Source organism: Rhinolophus sinicus, linkage group LG01 (genome assembly GCF_036562045.2).
Source record: "Rhinolophus sinicus isolate RSC01 linkage group LG01, ASM3656204v1, whole genome shotgun sequence".
Classification (NCBI taxonomy): Eukaryota; Metazoa; Chordata; class Mammalia; order Chiroptera; family Rhinolophidae; genus Rhinolophus; species Rhinolophus sinicus.
The window spans coordinates 168101812-168125650 of record NC_133751.1 but is presented as its reverse complement, the minus strand read 5'-3'; the positions used below and the strand labels follow the sequence as shown (position 1 = coordinate 168125650).

Here is a 23839-nt window from a genome sequence, read left to right as displayed (position 1 = left end):
TTTGTCATGCAGGGTGTTATGCAGAGTCTCTGCTCCCGCTCCCCACATAAGAATGCAGGACATGGTGAGGCCAAAAAGGAACACCCACGGAGCCATAAGTAGGGGAGTGTGGGGGCAGAGCCCCAGAAAGTAGTTTACAGGCTCTCGGCCTCATGTGGAGGGGTGCTGGCTCGGGTAGTAGATGGCCATCAGCTGGGGCTGGTTGGCCATCAGCTGTAGCCATTGAGCCATTAGCCACTAATATAACTGCTGCGGCTACGAAGGAGAGCCGAGGAGAGTGGAGGAGAGTGAAAGAGAGTCGTCGGTGGGTTGCAGACAAAACGGACAGCAGGTTGCACGTCCAGTGAACCCAGCCTCCAGTGAGACCGTAGTGGTATGACTCCCCTACCTATGGCTCCATGGGTGTTCCTTTTTGGCCTCACCATATCCTGCGTTCTTGTATGGGGAGCGGGAGCAGAGACCCCGCAGGCCTCCCTGCACGACAGGGAGTCATACCACTATATTCTCACTGGTGGCTGGGTTAGAGAAACAGGAAACAGGAGCCACACAATTCTCAACCCTCATTGCGCCGCTTGCAGGCTCAGCCACCATCATCTTGCTAGCCCCCATCTTTTCTCTTTCTGCTAGCATAGCCACAGCAGTTATATTAGTGGCCAATGGCTCACTGGTTACAGCTGACGGCCAACTAGCCACAGCTGATGGCTATCCAATCACAGTTGATGGCCATTTACTACCTGAGCCAGCACCTGTCTATGTGAGGCCGAGAGCCTGGAAACTGCTTTTTGGGGTTCTGTCCCCACACTGCCCCTCCTATCTGTCACATCATGACTTCTTCTTTATATCATTTATTATAGGAGTTCTGTTCAGCTAGATGGTTCCCAAGTGTGGTTGTTCTGTAATTTTGTTATAATTTTGATGTGGTTATGAGAGGAGTCGAGCACAGCATTTGCCTGCTCTGCCATTTTGACCAGAAGACCTCCTGAAAATAATTTTGAACTGGACTGCCAGTCATTTCTCATCAAGTGTCATTTTTGAAAATGTTTGCATCTATAGGTTATATGATTTTGTCTGATATTTGAGATAAAATAATTTATGAGATTATTATGAATAAACTAAATCATAATACTAATTGAATAACTTCATTATGATTAGAATGTAAACATTCTGCTGTATATTCACAACTTTTTCTCTGGAGCTCCCTGTCATAACCTCACTGACTAACTTTACAACAGAAAATCAAATTTTCTCAGCTGTTTCTGCTTTAGCACTGGATACGGTCAATAAAATGTTAGACAAAAGAGAAGATATCACATTCCTTATAAAATTATGAATCAGCATTAGGGTAAACAGTGATGATGACTAACCTTCTGTGCTGTTTGGTCCACCTTTTTAGGTCTTTTAAACAAGATCCTTAGATATCAGGAGCAAACATACCCCTTTATCCTCATGAAACGCTAGCACTCAGCATCTTCATACCAGATGCTTATCAAAATGATCAGCAAAAGCATTTATCAAACCCTTCCCTTACCCAGGCCTATATTTTACTTTTTTTTTGCTACTTCTTTTTCTCAGTATTATATGAATCATCTTCTAAGACAGTCTGTTATGCTTGAAAAAATGTTTTATTTTCCAAGGGTAGTAAGCAAAGTTTTATCACGTATAGAAATTCAGTGCTCTTCCTGGTGAGGTGGTGACGAAGATTTGGAAATATTGGTGTTAGTTCGAGAAAATACCATTGATAGAGCTGAAGATACCTTCGCCAGCATTTTAGATCCTTGTTGGGAAATACTGGGTTTGGGAGTTTCTGTGGATAAAGCAAAAAAGTAATATGGCTATTAGACATTTTAATATTATAGTCATACTAGAGCATTGATGATTTAGAATTTAGAAATTGACATTTATAAAATACTTCATGGGTTTAAAAAAACACAAAGATTCTTTTGATTTGATCTTTCCAACACTCCTCTGAAGGAGACAGGAAGAATGATGTTTCCGTTTTTGGACACTGAATCTTGATCATGTCAAATACTTTGCCTAAGATCACACGAGTGGCCAAGTTTGGGACACAGTCCAGCTTCCTGACGCTTGTGTTATCATTATACCTACTGCACTCTGATGCTTCTCTAGTCAGGTGTGCAAAAAATGCCTTTCTTTTTTTTTTGTAGCAGAAAACTGTGAAAAAGCCTGGTAAGCTATAGTCACATTGGGAAGTAAATTTCAACTCCATATAGTGAGGGTGTGTGTTTCAGCGTGTTCAAGTGACAGCAGAAGTCCACTAAAATTGCCATAATTTCTGATCGATTTGGGGTAAATTTTTAGTTGACTAACTTCAAGTGATTTTTTTTTTTGTCACGTGAGATAAGAGTATTTATTTGAATTTATTTTTTCTGCACCACTTATGCAGCACATGGACTCTTAGAGAATATATTTTAATTTAACAAAATTATTTTACATGTAAAGATAGAAGTGAGCATTTATGTACTTTTCTGAAACTTTATGATAGGATGTGATAGGACATGAAAACACACACAGTAAAAGCCCATATTTTCTTAATCCCAGTACATGCCAAAATCCTGTACCTCTTGCAGTTACCTAAATGTATCTTTTCTAGCAAGATAATCTTCTATGGTTAAAGCTAAAATAGCTCACAGTAAATTTAGCTATAAATAAAGAAAAGTTTAGTTTTTTAACTGTACTATTATTTTTTAAATGAAATAAGAATTAAAAACGAAAAGACTACAATCTGTAGCAAATAAGACAAAAACATGGCTGAAAGAGAAAGATGTGCATTCAGAAAAAGCAAGATATAAATTTTACTAATATGATAGAGGCATTGTTGCAAGACTTTTGCAATTCTCATTGGAGAGGTAAAAAGAGTGTCTTGAAACTTGGTGGTCTTATTAAAAATGCAGATTTCTAGGCACTACTCAATTAGCTAGTTCAGAGAGGATCCTGGAATCTGCATTGTTAAAAAGTATCCTGCCTGGTGTCTCTAATGCAGAGCAATTCCTGGAAACAAACTGAGGACACTGCCCCAAATCTGCTTTCATTATTAGATTCCAGCATCTTGTTCAGGACTGGTGGGTGGCTGATGTCCTAGCATACATGAGGCTCATCCCCAGAGACACTAATGAACCCTTATCTTTATCAGTTAATTGTTCTTTTTCACAGCAAAACTATAGGCTATCGTTGGTTATTACCCAACGTGGGCCTCTTTTCTGGAATGCAATTGCACTATATGGAACTACATTGTGGAAGAAAGAATGTAGGATCAAAGTCAGAAGACCTGTATTTGAGCCCTGAAAGCTGTACATTGTTTGACAGCGTAATGTCAGGCAATTATATACTTTCATTTCCTTTTTTGTAAATTAGGGCTTTAATTTGCAGAGGGGGAATAGCACAGTGTAGGGGATATGGACAAAGTTATTTTTGGTCCACATAGCGTTTCCCAAATCTTTGACTTATTTGATAAAATTTAAAAGTCAGGAATTTTCACATAAAACTTCCATCTCTAGCTTCCTTTGAAAAATGCTAAAACCTGGATTGGAAGACCTGGCAACAATCTAGCATGTCAATGATTGGACCTGAGTAGCAGCTGCCTCCTTTAGACGGGACATGACATCTCCAGTGGAACATAAACCCTTAGCTCAACCTAGTGTTCTTATTTATATTACCCTGTCTCCTGTGAACATTTGAGTGTGTGAACTATGATTATGTTGAAAGCTTAGACTCTGAAGTTGGGCAGATCTGTGTTTGAATCTTACCTCAGCAGCTTAAGAGCTATGGAGTGACTTTGAGTAACCTGCTGTCATTTTACTCCTTAATGACTCTGTTTTTCTCTTTAATAAAATGGGGATAGCTATTACCTAATAAATGTTAGTTCCGTATTACCCTCCTGTTGGTCTGAGTTATAGTAATAGAAGTACATGATAAATTGCTATCCATATAAACAGTAAGAATATGATTTCAATCTCATATTGATAATAGGTATAAATGGGAGGAGCCATTCATCCCAGCAGGCATATTAAAAGGTTAGTATATTTCGTACCTGAAATGGCTTCTTTTGAAGTATTCACACTGCCACGAATATTCTTGTTTCCTTCAAAGATGCTGATAAACTGCCAAGACAAAGCAAAGTACTTAACTTAGTCTTTTGTTGGACACTATAGTCTAGAGATGCCTAGAAATCCTCAAGAGATCGAGTACAACCATTGCAGCATCTTTCATAATAATATCTGTGCACTGCAGTCTCTGAGACAGTCTCGGAGAATTATTCTCTGAGACATAGGCTCAAGTTTTTTCTGTTTTTCTTGTTTTTTTTTTTTTTTTTTTTTTTTGCCAATTATGATATCTAGGATTGATGCTATGGATCTTGGCTACCATTAAATGATGACAAAAGTCACAAAAAATGGCAGCTCTGTCTGCCTCCTCCTTCCTTTAGTTAAATTAGAATAATTTATAAACTATTTTCTAATAATAGAGACAATGATAAGGAGAGGAAGAAAATGGATATTCACTAACTAACTCCAATTTCCTTTTATGGAAATCTTAGCTATTGTGAGATCTAGAGCAATAAAGTGACTGTGTGGACCTGGTAGGGCAGGGAACATGGCTCAGATACTGGCTTTACTCTGTAGGCCTTTATCACTCTTTGAATGAAGCAGCAGCAATTTTCTTAGAAAAGCATAAAATAGTCTGGGACAGAAAGCTGGTCTTCATTGCGGATATTACATTATACTAGTAATTAAAACAGGAAGTGAAAAATCAATGAAGAAAGGCCTAAATACATGCAACATAAAATGTGTACGGATTATGTAAAGACCACCAGACATTCTTATAAGGGTTTACCATGGTTCTTCCAAGAGGACTTGAGGCAGCGTATGTATTAAGATATTTCAAACAGGATACCTGAGGAATGGAATAGAATGAAGCAAAGACTATCTAAAGCACTGATTCTCATCATTGAATGCATGATAGGGTGAGCTGTGGAAATAAAAAAAAAAAAAAAAAAAAGAATCCCTGGATTTCACACCACCAATTGAATTGAAACCCCTGAGGGTGGGGCAGGTACTGATATTTAAAAACAAATTCCCACATTAATGTGTAAGAATTAGATTTGAGAATCCCTGATCTGAAAGCAGGGAGCAGATGGGATGAGTGACTGAGTGAGTGACTGAGATGAGTAAATATACTTAAATTCTGCTGAGGACATCTATCTTTCTGTTAGATTTTAGAATATTTGCTGTTAATACATGGACATTTTTATAATTACTGCTTTAAAGTTTTTGCCTGATAGTTTCAAAATCTTGGCCACGTTGCTGTTGACATTTCTTGTCCTTTCCCTTGAAAGCTGTGGACTTTTTTTTTATTTCTTTGTATATTGAGTAATTTTGGATTTTTATCCTGGGCATTTTAAACAATTTATGAGATTCTAACAATTGTTCAATCCTCTGGAGAAGGTTGGGGTTTTTTCTGTTTGTTTTTGTTTGATTCTTTGTTTTCTTAAGTAGGTAATTACTCACTTAGTTTCAGACCACACATTCTACCCTGCCTTCTATTGCTGTAGTTCCAATATAAATTCCATTTTCAAAGTCTTGGCAGTTTTTTTTTTTTTTTTTTTTTTTTTTAGTATCCTTGTATATGTACCACTATTACAACTATAACTTAAGTTCCCAAAGTCTTTTGTCTATATATCATATCAGTTTCATGAATGCACAGCTCAGGAGAGTCTTTGAAAACAGATTTGCAGAGAATCTTTCTTGAGATTCCTTCTCTGATATCTTTCGGTGTCTCTAACTCTTATCAGTTCCCTTTGTTGATTGTATGGCTAGGATGCTGTAGCTCTACTCTCCCTGTGTTCTGTCTCACACATCCCAAGACTTATCCATGTCGAGGGTGAAATGACTAGAGAAAGCAGAGGAAAAAGTAGCAGGTTTTCTCCTAATATTATTCAGGTTACTGGAGGCCTTTTCCTACTTCTTCTGCTCAGGGAGAAGGATTTTCTTCCACAGTTTTAGGTGCCTCAGCAGCTCTGCTGCCATTGCCATGCAGCATCATGACTGAAACCTGCCTCCAGGCAGGGCCAAGAGAGGGGAAAAAGGAGCTTCCCACTTCCCACTTTATAGGATTTTATTCCTACTTATGGTAAGAGAGCAATGGTTTCTCTTGAAACTTTATTATGTGCATTTCCTTCATGTAATTGCAGGGTTTGAACTGCCCTGACTTGAAGCTAGAAGATACCAGTATGGAAGGAAAAAACAAACAGGAAACTCATCCTGGTATTGGTTGTTCTTTGAGTTCTGATCTCCCTCCCCAGACTCCTGCTATTATTCATTTTTCAGAATCCTCAGTAATTATCCACAGTAGGTACGCAGCTGTAATCAGTGAGGGATAAAGTGTGGAATGTGCTTACTCAGAACTAGACTGGCTAACAAGCATACACACAGTTTCACCATGGAAAAAGCAGGAAGTGAGGGAAAGAGCAAGGAGCCAAAAGGGTCCAGATTAGGCAGGAATTCAGCTTGGCACAGGGACTCACCTGTATCAGATTGTCTCCCTATTATACCCATATAATTTCACTTGGAAAATACAGCCTAAGTAGTCTGGGTTTCTTGAATAGATGTTTATATTCATAAAGGAGGGTTAGGTTAAGTGAGGAACTAATCCAGCATTTTTGGAGGTTTGGCAAAAGTTAAGCATGAGTTGTAAGATTTGGTTCTGAAAATTGCTCTGATAATGACAAGTGACTGGATAGTTGATGGATTGTGTGTGCATGGGGATGGGGAGACTTGATTAAAGGTGGGATTAAATTGAACCAAGAAACAAAGTGATTAAAAAAAAAAAAAATAGAAGGAGCTGTAGTTTCAGCCCTCACCAGAAACTTTCTATAAAGGATTACAAGAGGAGAAATTTCTTGAGTTTACACTGAGGAGTACTGGGCTTTTTAGAAAGCTGTCTTTAAACACTCTATTCTTAGCAATACAGAGAACTAGATGGGATCAGCACTCATTTCCTGCAAGCCATTCTTCAGTTTTGAAGGTTCTAGTCCCTTCCTGCCTCCACCAAGTCCCGCACTTGGGTCTACCTGCCCTAGACAGGGCTAAGTGACTCACTCCCTCTAAGATTTTCTCCAGAAACTGCAATAACAGAGTTAAGGAATGGAATTGTATTTAGGTGCTAAGGAGGAACAGTTGTGTATCCTGTGCACTTAAGCAAGGAATTATAACTCTAAGGTGCGAATTTGATTCCAGATTTCTTGGGTACCATGGACAGGTCTCAACCAGGCAGACAGATGTGAACATGAAGAAAGTGAATAGAGAATGCTTCCTGATGTCCCACAAATTGCACCACCAAGTCTCTGATTTGACCTTGAAAACTGGGTTATGTTCCGCTATATACCATACATACCAAAGAGAGACTACTAAGAAACATTTACCTTAATACGGTCTGAATACTCTGGCTTTTGTTCCTGAGAACTTTCTGTAGGGAGAGAGGGGAAGAAAAAAATATTACTTTTTTTCCTGAGGCATAAATAGTGTTGACACAAACCTGGTCTTATTAATTTTCACCCAAAAGAAATAGAATTTAGGCAAATAGAAGAAATTATGTTTAATGTATAGACAGTGGGAACAAAACTGAAATACGTGAGATCCCTAGAATTTGGGGGCATGTCTTAGCCCTTCATCTAGGAATTATTAAAGATGAAGTGTGATGTAGTAGGAAAGGCAGACTTTATAATTTAGTACAACCACTCAATTGCTATGGGCCTATTTGTTTACATGTAAAATGAGAAGGTACCCTGGGGAATTTCCAGCTCTAACATTCTTTGATTCTGCATAGCTAATTAAAAGCAGATAATTGGAACAGAGAAAGGTGCTAGTAATATGAAAGACTTTGGGGGAGAATCTGGAGAATTTTGAGGCAATACGAAGAGGAAATCTGGTGGAGTTGTCACAGAACGAGAAGTTGTCTAAATTCCAAGGGAATTCAATATGACAGTTAAAAAGAAAAAAAAAAAAAAAATGAGCCCAAGAGTTAGAAATGATACTGTGAGAGATGTAGCAAGGACCCACAATTAGGGAGGAGGTCAACATGGTAGGGTATCAGAAAGTTGAGTTTGAGTCTTAGCTTCACTACTTAGAGCTGTGTGAACATTAGCAAATTAAATCTACCTTCTCTATCAGTTTCCTTGTATATGTATATAGAATGTGAATGAAACTATTCAACCTGCTCGCCTCACAAGAGAACTCAATGAGATATGTAAAATTATGCATTTTGTAGACATTTCATTAAGAGCCAGCACAAGTACTCTCTCTAAATTATCCTTTGGGCCATCCAATATAGGTTCTAGAAAAAGAAAGTAATAGTAAACCTCAATTAACTCAAATATGAGAGGGACTGATTATTTGACTTATCTGACAAAATTGGTAAAATTTCATTGCTATCTGATAATCTTTCTAAAGTGTATGACGCTATATGCCTATAATTGAACCGACTTCTGCTTTTAAATGACTGAGTACATTTGAGTTCACTACCAGGGATATCGTTTCACACAACCAGTTTTGAAGTTTCTAAGCTAATTGGCTAGGAATATTCCACTGTATACTAGGAATTATTTTGAGGAAGAGTCACAGAGAAATTCTTGTCATTATAGGAATTGAGATATTCAGATTTAAATTATTTGAGATTTTTATTGTATATTCTATATGAAACTAAACATGCATATGTTCAGCCTTAACCTTTCCATTAAACTCCTTAAATATCCTTAAATATCTTATGGCTTATGTGACACCTTAACTTGAATACTAATGGATATCTCAGTTCAACCCAACAGAGTTTTTGTGTGCCCCGCCCCCCTAGTTACTCCCATAGTCTCTCCTATTTTACTAAGTGTCTCCTCCTGTTATAGACTGTTTTAGGCTCTTGGAAATACAGCGGTGATCTTCATGGAGCTTACATTCTAGAGGTCGATAGTGAAAAAACAATGAACAGTTAGATAATCATAAGTGCCAGGAGTAAACCAAGCAAAGACGTGGAATAGCTAGTGCTATGGCGGGAATGAGATTACAATTTCAGTGTTCTCAAAGAAGATGTCACTGAGAAGGTGACGTTTGAGTAAAGACCTGAAGGTGAGGCGTGCGCCAGGCAGGCACAGGAGGAAGAGCACTGCACAAGGATCAGCACATGCAAAGGCCTTAGGTGCCTGGGATGTGTAAGGAAGAGCAGGTCAGTGATGCTGGAGCAGGGTGAGCCAGAAAGTGAAATAGAGGATAAGGTTAGAGAGGTCACAGGGGACTGGTGGGATGTCCAGATGATGTAGGCGTTTGCAAAGCCATTGCTATTTCTTTGGTTTTTGTCCCAGATGATATGGGAAGTACTTATTATCTGAAATTATCTTGTTTGTGTCTTTACCCGTTGGTGCCCAACCCCAAGTTACAATGTAAATTCTGAGATGAAAAGCTTTTTCAAGTTTGTTTACACATGGGATATAACACAAAGGAGATGCTCAGTAAATCTTTGAATGAATGAATGAATGAATGAATGAATGAATAAATAAATAAATGATTGAATAGAACAGCTGCAGTATTACTGAAGGCTATAAGAATTAAGCGTGATTATTGCAACAAATTTGGAAAAAACAAAACAGATAGCAGCTTATAATTCCATAACACAAGTATCATATCAGTGATGATTTTGACACCTTCTGGTTATGGTGTGTTCACAGAATTCTGGCATATTTACTGCTGTACTACGAATCATCTTAATGAAAATGATTTCCACCTCTGCTTTCCATAAGAGAATATATTTCTCAACTAACTTCTCAGGTGGATTGTATGTTTGAAATAACCATGGTAAACTTGTGGTTTGAGTTTCAAGGCCGCTTAGCCGTAAACACAGCACTCCACCTCTTGTGCATGCTATCATTGTTAGAACCACATTGATCTTCTATGGATTCAGCAAATAGAGTTCCAAAAAGTCCTCACAAATGTTATAAGGAGTCAGTACTAAAAGATTAAAAAAAATAGTGAGGTCCATACTAGCCAGTATACATTTTGGAAGAGCTAAGCACCAGGAAGAATAACCTTTCAAAAAATGGTTAAATTCTAGCGTCATATGTTCTGGCTCAGAAACTATAATATGATACACCCTTATTGTGTGGATGTTTCTCACAGGAGCATGGTAAAATGTAAATTTATTCTTGACCAAAATCATTAATGACATCTTAACAGAAATTCAGATAAGGCAAACTAGTTAGCTCATTTTAACATGTGAGTGATATAGGACTGCATCATTTTCCAAAAGTAGATAAGCTCATAGGAAAACAAAACAAAACCACAATATCAACTTTAGGTTCTATAACTAAAAATAATTATCAAAGCAGTAAACAAAGCACTTTTGAATACTTTCTAATTTAAATTAAGAAAAATATTAAGTCCAACCTTGTAATATTGTAGCACTTGTATCTGGGGTACAATCTTCGGTCTCACTAAAACAAAAGAAAAAGAGCATTTTATTTTCTGTACATTCAATGCATGAAGGAATTACCAGTTAAGCAAAAGAACAATCTGACAGTCACTCTTCATATGGAAGTAAACCAGAAATAGTATATCACCAAGTTTCCAAATTGAACACAAATAATTTCTAATTGACGTTTTTTTTTTCCACTTTAAAATTGTTGGTTAAATATACATGACATAAAATTTACCATTTTAACTTATTTTAAATGTGCAGTTCTATGTTTGCATACATTCACATTGTTGTGCAACTATTACCACCATCCCTCTACAGAACATTTTCATCCTCCCCAAATGAAACTGTACCCATTAATTACCCATTTCCCTCTCTCCATCCCCTGGAACTATTATTCTACTTTCTGCCTCTGATTTGATTACTCTAGGTATCTCATGTAAGTGGACTCATAATATTTGTCCATTTGTGACTGATTTATTTCACTTAGCATAATGTCTTCAAGGTTCGTATATGTGGTTGCACATGTCACAATTTCCTTCCTTTTTAAGGCTGAATAATATTCTATTGTATGTATATATATATATATATCACATTTTATTTATTCATTCATCCATCAATGGACTCTTGAGTGATTTCTACGATTTGGGTATTTTTTGGCTATTACTCACAAATAATTCTGCTATGAACGTAAGTGTACAAATATCTGTTTGAATCCCTGATTTCAATTCTTTTGGGTATATACCCAGAAGTGGAATTGCTGGATTATATAGTAACTCTACATTTCATTTATTGAGAAACTGTCATACTGTTTTCCACAGTGACTGCACCATTTTAAATTCCCAACAGCAATATTCAAGGATTTCAGTTTCTTTACATTCTTGATGACACTTGTTATTTTCTGATTTTTTAAAAATAGCTATCCTAAGTGGTGTGAATAGAGTCTCACTGTGGTTTTGATTTTCATTTCCCTAATGATTAGTGATGTTGAGCATTTTTTCATGGGCTTATTTTCCATTTGTATATCTTTTCAGGAGAAATGTCTATTCAAGTCCTTGTTCCATTTTAAAATCACGTTGTTTAGTTTTTTTGTTGGTGGTGGTGGTGAGTTATAGGAGTATTTATATATTCTGGATATATCAGATAGATAATTTGCAAATATTTTCTCCCATTCTATGGGTTGACTTTTCACTTTGTTCTTTAAAGCACAAAATATTTTAAATTGGGTGAAGTCCAATTTATTTAATTTTTATTTTGTTGCTTCTGCTTTTAGTGTAATATCCAAAAATTATTGCCAAATCCAACTGTGTGGGGTTATCTAGTTTCCCTAACACTGTTTGTTAAAAGACTGTTCTTTCCCAATTAAATGGTCTTGGTGTGCTTATAAAAAATTATTTGACCATATATGAAGGATTTGTTTCTGCTCTCTATTCTGCTCCATTTGTCTGCATGTCTGTCTTTGAGTCAGTTACCATCCTGTTTTGTTTACTGTGGCTTTATAGTAAATTTTAAAATCAGGAAGTCCAACTTTGTTCTTCCTTTTTAAGTTTGTTTTGGCTATCAGAAATTGTTTGAGATACCATATAACTTTTAGAATGGATTATTCTCAGTTTCTGTAAAATACGTTGTTAGTATTTTTATAAGGATAGCATTTAATATGTAGACTACTTTGGTAATATTGACATCTGAACAATTTAAGTCTTCCATTCCATGAACACAGAATGTCTTGCCATTAATATGTGTCTTCTTTAATTTCCTTCCAGAATGTTTTGTAGATTTCAGCATACAAGTCTTTTACCTCTTGATTAAGTTCATTCCTAAGTATTTTATTCAGTTTAATACTAGTGCAAATCACATTTTTAAAATTAATTTCCTTTTTGGATTGTTCATTGTTAGTGTGTAGAAATGCAACTGACTTATTTGTGTTGATTTTGTATCCAACAACTTTGCTGAATTCATTTATTAGTTCTAAAAGTTTTGTTTGTTTCTTTTTTTGAGTGTGGAATCTTTAGGGTTCTCTACATATAATGTCATCTGTGAACAGAGATAATTTTACTTTTTCTCTTCTAATTTAGGTGCCTTTTATTTCTGGCTTAATTGCTCTGGCTAGTACTTCCAGTAGTATGTTCAATAAAAGTGGTGGGATTTAGCACCCTTGTCCTGTACCTGGTCTTAGAGGAAGATCTTTCAGGCTTTCACCAGGAATACAATGTTAATTGTAGGTTTTCTATATATATGGCTTTTATTATTCTGTTCCTAGTTTGTTGTAATTTCATTCTGTTCCTAGTTTGTTGAATGTTATTATCTTGAGAAGTTGTTAAACAATGTTAAATGGTTTCTCTGCATTAATTTAGATGAGAATGTGTGTGTATTTTTCCTTCGTCCTGTTAATGAGTTATATTATATTGATTGATTTTTATGCGTTGAACTTCCCTTTGTATTCTTGGGCTAAATCACACTTAGTCGTGGTGTATAATCCGTTTAGTGTGCTGGTGAATTCCGTTTGCTAGTATTTTGTTAAAAAAATTTTTGCATTGATATTCATCAGGGATATTTGTCTGTAGTTTTCTTATACTGTCTTTGTCCAGCTTTGGTATCAAAGTAATGCTGGCCTCATGAATTTGAAAATATTCCCTCCTCTTCAGTTTCTTGGAAGATTTTTGAGGAGCATTGGTATTAATTCTTCTTAAAGTGTTTTTTTAGAATTCTCCAGTGAAACCATTTGGTCCTGAAGTTTTCTTTGTTAATAGGTTTGTGATTATTATGTCAATCTCCTTAATAGTTCTAAATCTGTTCAGAAATTTTATTTCTTCATGATTCAGTCATGCTATGTCTTGTGTTTCCAGAAATTTATCCATTTCATCTAGGTTATTTAATTTGTTGCCATATAATTAATTGTTCATAGTACTCTCATAATCCTTTTTATTTAGATAAAATCAGTTGTAATACCCCTTCTTCTTTATGATTTTAGGTATTTGAGTCTTCTCTCTTTTTAACTTAGTCAATCTAATCAAAAGTTTGTCAATTCGGTTGATTTTTTTAAAGAACCAACTCTTGGTTTCACTGATTTTCTCTACCGCCTTTCTATTCTTTGTTTATCTCTGCTGTAATCTTTATTATTTCCTTCCTTCTACTAGTTTTGAGTTTAGTGTTTTGTTTTTTTTCTAGTTAAGGTGCAAATTAGGTTGTTTTCATAAGATCTTTTTTTTAAATGAAGAATTTACAGCTATACCCCTCTTAGTACAACTTTCACAGCATCCCATAAGTTTTAGTGTGTTGTGTTTTCATTTTCATTTGTCTTGAATGTTTTCTAATATCCCTTGTGTTTTCTTCTTTGCTACATTGTGTATTTAAGAATGTGTTGTTTAATTTCCACATATTTGTGAATTTTTCAATTTTCATTCTGCAATTGTATTCTTATTTCATTCCATTGTGTTTAGAAAAGATAATTTATATGATTACAGTCTCTTAAAATTTATTAAGACTTTTTTAGTGGTCTACATATGGTCTATCCTGGACCATACTCCATGAGAATTTGAGAAAAACATGTATTCTGCTCTTGTTGAGTGGAGTGTTGTCTATATGCCTGTTGGGTCCACTGGTCTATAGTGTTTAAGTTCTCCAGATATTCTGTCTGGTCATTCTATCCACTATTGAAAGTAGTCTATTTATAATTATTCTTTTTGGTGAATAGACCTTTTAATCATTATATAATGTTCTTCGTTTTTATTATTATTATTATTATTATTATTATTATTATTATTATTATCATTTTATTAGTTTCAGGTGCACAAGACAAAGTAATACTTAGATGTTTATCATTTATATCCCTCCCACTGTATGAACCTTCCTACCCCCATCCACTATCCCTCTGACATTGCACAGAGCCATTACATTTCCACTGTCTCCCAAATGGGACACATGTCCATTGGATACCCTACAAAATCTTTACAACATTATTGATTATGTTCCCCAAATTAATTTTCAAAACCCCGTGGCCATCTTGTGGTTACCGACTGTTTTCTAATCCCCTCACCTTCCCCCTTATCTCCACACCCCCGCCAATCTAGCAACCCTCAGTTTTTTCTCTACGTCTCCAAAACTGTTTCTGATTAGTTCATTCACTTAGCACGATACGGATTTTACACAAGGATTTTTTCTCAGATCCTCCATTCTAAGTCAGCTTATTTTGTTATGGCCTCATATAAACTTGTGACTTCCTTTCAGTGTATCTGTCTCATATAGCAATAATGTATCCATCAGCAGTGATTTAATTAATATCTGTCTCCTCTACTAAATTTATGAGTAAATACATGGGTAATGTGTGTCCATTACCCAGTGCTCACAGAGTAGTTGACCAAATCTGACTGTATATATGAACTTTGGATTTGGAGTAATCTAACTTCCCATGATATTATTTCAATAATTTACTTAGTTTAAGCCTGTTCAGTTGTCCTATTTTTTTTTTAAATATAATTTTATTAGTTTCAGGTGCACAAGACAAAGCAAAACTTAGACGTTTATCATTTATATCCCTCACACTGTGTGAACCCCCCTCCCCCATCCACTATCCCTCTGACATTGCACAGAGCCATTACATTTCCACTGTCTCTATTCCTAATGCTGTACTCCGCTTCCTGTAACCATATACATACAAATATATACGCATACATACATATATATATACATTTTATATACATATACATATATTTTATATACATATATATACATATATATATATATATATATATTTAAAATTATAGTTGGCATTCATTATTGTTCAGCTACCCTACAAAATCTTTACATTATTGATTATGTTCCCCAAATTAATTTTCAAAATCCCGTGGCCATCTTGTGGTTACCGACTATTTTCTAAACCTCTCACTCCCCCCACCCCTCTAGCAACCCTCAGTTTTTCCTCTATGTCTCCAAAACTGTTTCTGATTAGTTCATTCACTTATTCTTTTCTTTAGATTCCGCATATAAGTGAGATCATATGGTATTTATCTTTCTCTGTCTGACTTATTTCATTTAATATAATGTTCTCTAGGTCCATCCATGTTGTTGCAAATGGTAAGATTTCTTTCTTCTTTATGGCTGCATAATACTCCGTTGTATAAATGTACCACAGTTTCTTAATCCAGTCATCTACCGATGGGCATTTCGGTTGCTTCCATGTCTTGGCTATTGTGTATAGTGCTGCAATAAACATAGGAGTGCATAAAGATTTTTAAATTGGAGTTTTGGATTTCTCTGGATAGATATCTAGGAGTGGAATTGCTGGATCATAAGGTAGTTCCATTTTCAGATTTTTGAGATACCTCCATACTGTTTTCCATAGTGGCTGCACCAATCTGCAATCCCACCAACAGTGCACAAGCGTTCCCTTTTCTCCACATCTGTGCCAGCACTTGTTGTTTGTTGATTTATTGATGATAGCCATTTTGACTGGGGTGAGGTGGTATCTCATTATGGTTTTTATTTGCATTTCTCTGATGGTTAGTGAGGTTGAGCATTTCTTCATATGTCTGTTTGCCATCTGTATGTCCTTTTTAGAAAAATGTCTCTTCATATCCTCCACCCATTTTTTAATTGGGTTGTTTGTTTTTTTGGAGTTGAGTTGAGTGAGTTTTTTATAAATTTGTGATATTAACCCCTTATCAGATATATCATTGGCAAATATATTTTCCCATTCAGTAGGATCCCTTTTTGTTTTATTGATGGTTTCCTTTGCTGTGAAAAAACTTTTTAGTTTGATGTAATCCCACATGTTTATTTTTTCTCTTACTTCCCTCGCCGAGGATATAACAGTAAAAATCTTACTCCGGTAACGTCTGTGAAGTTTCTTCCTATATTTTCTTCTAGGAATTTTATGGTTTCAGATCTTACATTTAAGTCTTTAAGCCATTTTGAATTCTTCTATGTAGTGTAAGGAGGTGGCCCAGCTTTATTTTTTTGCATGTGTCTGTCCAGGTTTCCCAGCACCATTTATTGAATAGACTGTCTTTACCCCACCATACATTCTTGCTTCCATTGTCGTAGATTAAATGGCCGTATAGGCATGGATTTATTTCTTGACTCCCTATTCTGTTCCATTGAGCTATGTGTCTGTTTTTATGCCAGTACCATGATGTTTTGATTACTGTAGCCTTGTAGTATAATTTGATGCAAGGTATCATTATACCTCCCACTTTGTTCTTATTTCTCAAGATTGCTGAGGCTATCTGGGGTCTTTTATCTATTGGAGTTACTGTTTAGCATTCTTTAGTTTCAATTTGAAGGACTTCTCGCATTTCTCTTAGGCCATGTCTAATGTTAATGAACTTCTTCAGTTTTGCCTTGTTTTTTTGTCTACAATGTCTTCATTTCGCTCTTATTTCTGAAGGGTATTTTTGTTGGTTGTAGAGTTCTCATTTGACAGTTTTCCTTCATTCAGTCCTTTAAATATATCATTCACTGCCTTCCAGCCCGGAAGGTTTCTTCTGACTATTTCACTGATAGTTTTATGGGAATTTCTTATACATGACATCTCTCTTTCTGTTTTGTCTTTGGCTTTTGATAGTTTGATTATAATATGTCTCTGTGTGCTCTCTGTGTGTTTACATTACTTAGAGTTCATTGAGCTTATTGCATTTGTATAGTCATGGTAATTTTTCCAAATTGAGGGAGGTTTTAGCCATTATTTCCTCAAATAATCTTGCCCCTTTCTCTCTTCTTCTGGAATTCCAAGGATGTATATATTGGTCTGCTGATGATGTCCCTAAGTGCTTCAGGCTCTGTTCACCTTTTTATTAGGTTTTTATTTTTTCTTTCATTTTTTTGCTTCTCAGATGCAATAATTTCAAATGACTTGTGTTCAATTTCATTGATTCTTTCTTTTGCCTGATTGAGCCTTCTCTTGATTGAACCATGTAGTGAATTTTTCAATTCAGCTATTTTATTTTTCAGCACCAGAATTTCTGTCTGGTTCTTTTAAATAATTTATATCTCTTTTAGTTTTAGTTTCATTTTGTTCACATACTTTTCCCCTGATTACATGTAGTTCTTTGTGTTTTCCTATAGATTTTGAACACATTAAAGACAGTTGTTTTGAAGTTCTTGTCATATATGTCCAATTGGTGTGCTTCTTTATGGACGTCTTCTGGAGATTTATTTGGCTTCTTTAAAGGGGTCCTATTTGCGTGTTTCTTTGTGTGCATTCTGATCTTACGTAAAAGTTAGGCATTTGAAGAAATAGCTACTCCTCACAGTTTTTGGAAATCGGTGTGGAAGCTCTTCATTAATTAGCAGGACCCTGAACCTTGGGAATAGACAGAATTAGAGCTTTAAGGTCTTTGGTCCTTCTGGGCCTATTTTGTACTTTTCTTTGTCTTCTTCTTCTGTTTTCCTGATCTACTTTAAATGTTTTATTTCCCAAGATTCTCATCATGTTTCTTCTCAGGTCCTTAGATATTCTACTATCATTTCTTGCTCTCAGGTGTTTGTGCATCTTTAGTACCCTATGATTTTTGTGCACTATGGCACATGTCAACTGCCTTCTGTGGTTTGCAGGCTTAGATACAAGCTATGGAACTGTTCCCAGTCTGAGCTTTTATTCAGGTGAAACAGAAAATATTCCCTCAGACTGTCCACTGATAGGCCAGAATATTGCAGACAAGTTACAATCTATTCTTTCTATTCCGAGGGAAGAAACTGGGAATTGGGCTATTTCTACCCACTATGCCACATCATGTTGCAGAGGGGGTTGGGAAAGAGCAAGTAAAAATCTGTGGAATTTCCTACCATATTGAATATGGCTTCTTCTTGATTGACCATTCACTTGGTTGCTGCTGACATTTGACTCAAATATTCTGGTCTGTCATTTTTCTCTAAATTGAGTTTTATTTGGTATTACCTGTGCCCTTCTCTTTATCATTAATATAAACAATAGGGAGGTGCTTGCATTACCAATTATATATGTGTAAATAACCATTACACAGGAAAAAGAGTCACTAATGGTCCACAAATAGATGTCCTGATTGTGTCAAAAGGAAACAATTCCATTTTGCTATGTGGAAAAAAAATGCAACCATGTAGATTTCTCTCTTTATACCCATTGCTTCTCTCACAATAGAAAATGCTGCCTCTTCAAGGTTATGTATATTTTTATAAACTTAAGAACAAATCTAGGTAAGTTTTAACTATTCTAGATACTCATAGTTATTAAACAGATTTCAAGTCTACAGTGCGCTTTGCTTTCTCTGTCCTCTATAAATGCCACACAGTCCAGCCTCTGCTGCTATTGTCATCCTAACTTGGGTTGTCTTCTCCTCATGTAAATGCTGCTTATCCTTATAGTCCCATATCAAATTCCATTGCATTATAAAACTTATATTTGAATATACTAACTTACACTGCTCCCTCTCTTTGGATTCTTCTTACAGACAGTTAAAACACTGGGACATTTAGTTAAGAGATTTGAGCACGAACCCTTTGGGCAGGTGGTACAGATACCATTGTGACTCAGTGCTTATCTCCCAGGTAAAAAACTAGCAAAGTTTTGATCCAAGTCATGGCTGTACTAAAGGAGGTAGAGGGCAGAAAAGTAAAAATGGAGGGATCAAGTAGAAAGGGGAGGCCTTGGGAAGTGTCCACAGAGGGAAGCTTTGGAAAGGAAGAATGTGAAGGAAGGTCCAGCACTGAACACTTGCCCAATCATAGTTTTACCAGGGACTCCATTCTTCCCATAAGCAATACTTTCATCTCATATTTCTACTTTTATATTGTTTTTAATTTTGCGTACCCGGCAGATGAAATCAGATCTTCTTGGTTGTATGAAGATGAACTCATCATTCTGTGTATGAAGTAATGTGTTGGTTCAGTAATAACATTTAGTTCTTCTTTCTGGGAAATTGAAAACCAAGTATTATATAATATAGAGTTTGATGTGTACTTACTCACTTTATTGGCATATTCTGTACTCTACAATATAATGAAAAAAGGTCTTTAGAAATTACCTAAAAGATGGATAAACCCTATACTTCTAATTAAAATGTTTCTTTCTAGTATAATTCTGTGGAAATGGCTCAATGAAAATGATCTATATTATAATATTGGAGTTTGAATAGATTTGAAAGGTAAACCTATCATAATGAAGAATGTAGTTTTCCATTTCTGCACTTTACTGATTTTAATCATATCTTACTGAGTTCAAAAATAAAAAGAACGGATATAATTCTGGTCAATTCCGAAACCTGTCTGGTCAATCATCATAAACTGTATTCTGATCTATTTGTTGGGAAGTCATGTGCAGTTTCATGGCCATACTTTATATGAAAATACTATTATTTTGATGTCTGTTAGAATCTCAGGAAAAAAGCTTTTATTAGATTATTGTTCATATAATACATTTTGATAATGTAATTCTATAGCATTTCTTTTTTCTTTAATTATTATTACATAAGTTTCAGGTATAAAACATTGTAATTCGACATTTGTATACACTAAAATGTGATCACCTTCAAAAGTCTATTTACTATCCATCACCATATAATTGACCCCCTTCTTCCCTTTAACCACCCCTCTCTCCTATCCCCTTTCCCTATGGTAACCAATGATCTCTTCTCTGTATCTAGGAGTTGGTTTTGTTATATTTTATTTTTCCGTTTATTTTTTATTTTTACATAAGAGTAAAATTATGTGGTATTTTTCTTTCTCTTTCTGACATTTCACTTAGCATTACACCCTTAAGATCAATCCAAGATTTAATTATTTTTATGGCTGAGTATTATTCCATTGATATATAACCACAACTTCTGTGTTCATTCATTCATTGATAGACACTTAGGTTGCTTCTATATCTTAACTATTGTAAATAATGCCAAATGAAAATAGGTGTGCATATGAGTATGTCTTTTTGAATTAGTGTTTTCATATTCTTCAGATAAATACCCAGAAGTGGAATAGCTGGATCATGTGGTAGTTCTATCCTTAATAATTTGAGAAACCATATTGTTTTGCATAGTGGAAGCACTGATTCACAGTCCCACCAACAGGTACAGGGGTTCCCTTTTTTCCACATCCTCTCCAACACTTGTTATTTCCTATCTTTTGATAATAGCTATTCTAACAGGTATGTGGTTTTTATTTGCATTTCCCTAATAATTAGTGATTGCAATATCTTTTCATGTGCCTCTTGGCCATCTGTACATCTTCTTTGGGAAAATGTTTATCCCGATCCTCAGCTCAGTTTTTAAATTGGGTTGTTTTTGTTGTTGAGTTTTATGGGTTCTTTATATATTTTTGGATATTAAACCCTCATCAAATGTATGATTTGCAAATAACTTCTTCCATTCAATAGGTTGTCTTTTTCTTCTAATGATAGTTACCTTCACTGTGAAGAAGTTTTCTAGTTTGATATAGAAAACTTTCTAGTTTAATTTTTGCTATTTGTTTACTTTTGTTTTTATTTTTATTTTGTTTCCCTTGTGTTTGCAATCAGAGCTACAAAAATATTAAGACCAATGTCAAGGTGCTTGCTGCCTGTTTTCTTCTGGAATTTTATTATTTCAGGTCTTGCATTCAAGTCTTTAATCCATTTTGTATTAATTTTGTGTATGGTGAAAGATAGTGGTCTAGTTTCATTCTTTTGCATGTGGCTGCCCAGTTTTCCCAGCAGCTTTTATTGAAGAGACTGTCCTTTCCCCTGTATAAGTCTTTGCCCCTTCGTCTTAAATTTATTGCTCACATATGTGTGGGTTTATTTCTGTGCTCTCAATTCTGTTCCATTGGTCTTTGCATCTGTTTTTTGTGCCAATGCTATACTGTTTCAATTACTATGGCTTTGTAGTATAGCTTAAAATCAGGGAGCATGATACCTCTAGCTTTGTTCTTTCTCAAGACTGCTTTGGCCATTTAGATCTTTTGTGGTTCCATGCAAATTTTAAAATAACTTGTTATAGTTTTGTGAAATATGTCATTGGAATTTTGGTAAGGATTGCACTGAATCCATAGATTACTTTGGGTAGTGTTGACATTTTAACAATATGAATTCTTCCAATTCATTAGCACAGAATACTTTCCATTTTTTTGTGTCTTCAATTTCTTTGAATAGCATGTTATATGAACCATGCTATTCATTGTATAGGTCTTTTCATTGTATAGGTCTTTCACCTCTTCGGTTAAATTTATTCTTAGAATATTTTGTACTTTTGAATACATGGGTTTGCTTACTTCATCTCTCTGTCAGTTGTTATTAGTGTATAGAAATTCCACAGATTTCTGTATATGGTATTTTTTTTATCCTGTGACATTACTGAATTTGTTTATTCTAGCAGTATTTTGTTGTTGTTTGTTTTTTGCTGGAGTCTTTAGAGTTTTTTGCATATAGTATTATACCAACTGCAAATAGTGACACTTTTACATCTTCCTTTCTAATTTGGGTGCATTTTATTTATTTTTATTGCCTAATTGTTACGGCTAGTACTTCCAATAAATACTATGTTGAATAAATGTGAGGACAGTGGGCATCCTTGTCTTATTCCTGATCTTTGAGGAAAAGCTTTCAGCTTGACACTGTTAACTATGATGTTTGCTGTGGGTTTGTCCTATATGACCTTTATTTTGTTCCCTCTGTACCCATTTTGTTGAGAATTATCATAATATATGGATGTTGAACTATTGCAAATGCTTTTTCTGCATCAATTGAATAATCATGTGAACTTAGATTACCCGTCACTATGTTAATGTGGTGTATCATGTTGACTGAATTGCGGATGTTGAACCTTCCTTGCATCACTGAAATAAATCCCACTTGATTGTTATGTATAATCCTTTGCAAGTATTGTTGAATTTAGTATGCCGATATTTTGTTGAGGATTTTTACATCTACATTTATCCAGGCTATTGGCCTGTAACTTACTTTTTTTTATGGTTTATTATCTGGTTTTTGTATCAGGGTGATTCTGACCTTGAAAAATGTGTTCGGAAGCATTTCCTGCTCTTCAGTTCTTTTGGGAAGATTTTGAAAAGGGTAAGTATTAATTACTTCTTGAATTTGTGGAAGCATTAACCAGTGAGGCCATCTGGTCCTGGACTTTTCTTTTCTTTGGGAGGTTTTGATTACTGATTCAATCTTTTCACTAATGATTGATCTATTCAGGTTTTCTATTTTTCCATGATTTAGTGCTACAAGATTGTATGTTTCTAGTTATTTATCCATTTCTTCCAAGTTGTTCAATTTGTTGGTGTATAATATCTGTAGTAATCTCCTGTGATACTTTTTATTTCTGTAGTATCATTTGTAATTTCTCTTTCATTTCTGATTTTATTTGAGTCCTCTTTTTTTCTTGGTTAGTCTAGCTAAGGTTTGTCAATTTTATCTTTTCAAAGAATAAGCTCTTAGTTTCATTGGTCTTTTCTATTGCCTTTTTATTTTTTATTTTTTATTTCTGCTCTAATCTTTATCATTTCCTTCCTTCTACTAACTTGTGGCTTCATTTGTTCTTCTTTTTCTAGTTAATGTAGGTGTAAATTTAGATTGAGATTTTTCTCCTTTCTTGAGGTAGGTCTATGTTGCTATGAACTTCCTTCTTAGTACTGCTTTTGGTACATCCCATAAATTTTGGTATGTTGTATTTCTGTTTTCATTTGCTTCAAGGTATTTTTTTTTTTTGCCCCTTTGATTTTCTTGATGAACCATTGGTTGTCCAGTAGCATGTTATCTAATCATCACGTTTTTGTGTTTTTTTTTTCTAGTTTTTTCTTGTAATTCATTTCTAGTTTCATACATTTGTGGTCAGAAAGATGCTTGATATGATTTTAATCTTCTTGAATTTATTGAGACTTGTTTCGTGGCCTAACATGTGATTTGTCCTGGAGAATGTACCTTGTGCACTTGGGGAGAATGTGTATTTTGTTGCTTTTGGATTGATATTCTCTATCACGTATCTATATATCTACCTATTATCTATCATCTATCTACCATCTATGTATGTATGTATGTATGTATCTATCTATCTATCTGTCTGCCTGTCTAGTTCACCTGTGATGATTTAGTGATGATGTACTTTAGCTTTTGCTTATCTGGAAAACTCCTGATTGCTCCTTCAGTTCTGAATGATAACCTTAGCAGATCAGATAGAAAATTCTTGGTTGGAAATTTTTTCTTTTTAGCACTTGGAATATGTCTTGATACTACCTTCTGCTCGTAAAGTTTCTGCTAATAAATCTGCTATCCTTATGGGATAGTCCTTGTGTGTATTAAGTTGTTTTTCTTTTGCTGCTTTTGAGATTCTCTTTTTATCTTTATTTATCATTTTAATTATGATGTGTCTTCATATGTTTCTCTTTGGATTCATCTTATTTGGAACTCTCTAGTCTTCCTAGACTTGGA

At 35.1% G+C, this 23839-nt stretch overlaps 1 protein-coding gene across 1 annotated transcript in view; it reads right to left on the bottom strand.

The window, feature by feature from the left end:
* Window positions 1-1667: 1667 nt before the first annotated feature.
* FSIP2 (fibrous sheath interacting protein 2) overlaps window positions 1668-23839 on the bottom strand; it is a 105029-nt gene continuing 82857 nt past the window's right edge. Inside the window, exons 23-24 of the mRNA XM_074316197.1 lie at window positions 4049-4118; window positions 1668-1804 (exon numbers count right to left, since the gene is read on the bottom strand). Coding sequence (XP_074172298.1) covers window positions 1668-1804; window positions 4049-4118 — 207 coding nt within the window. The remainder of the gene's footprint in view (window positions 1805-4048; window positions 4119-23839) is intronic.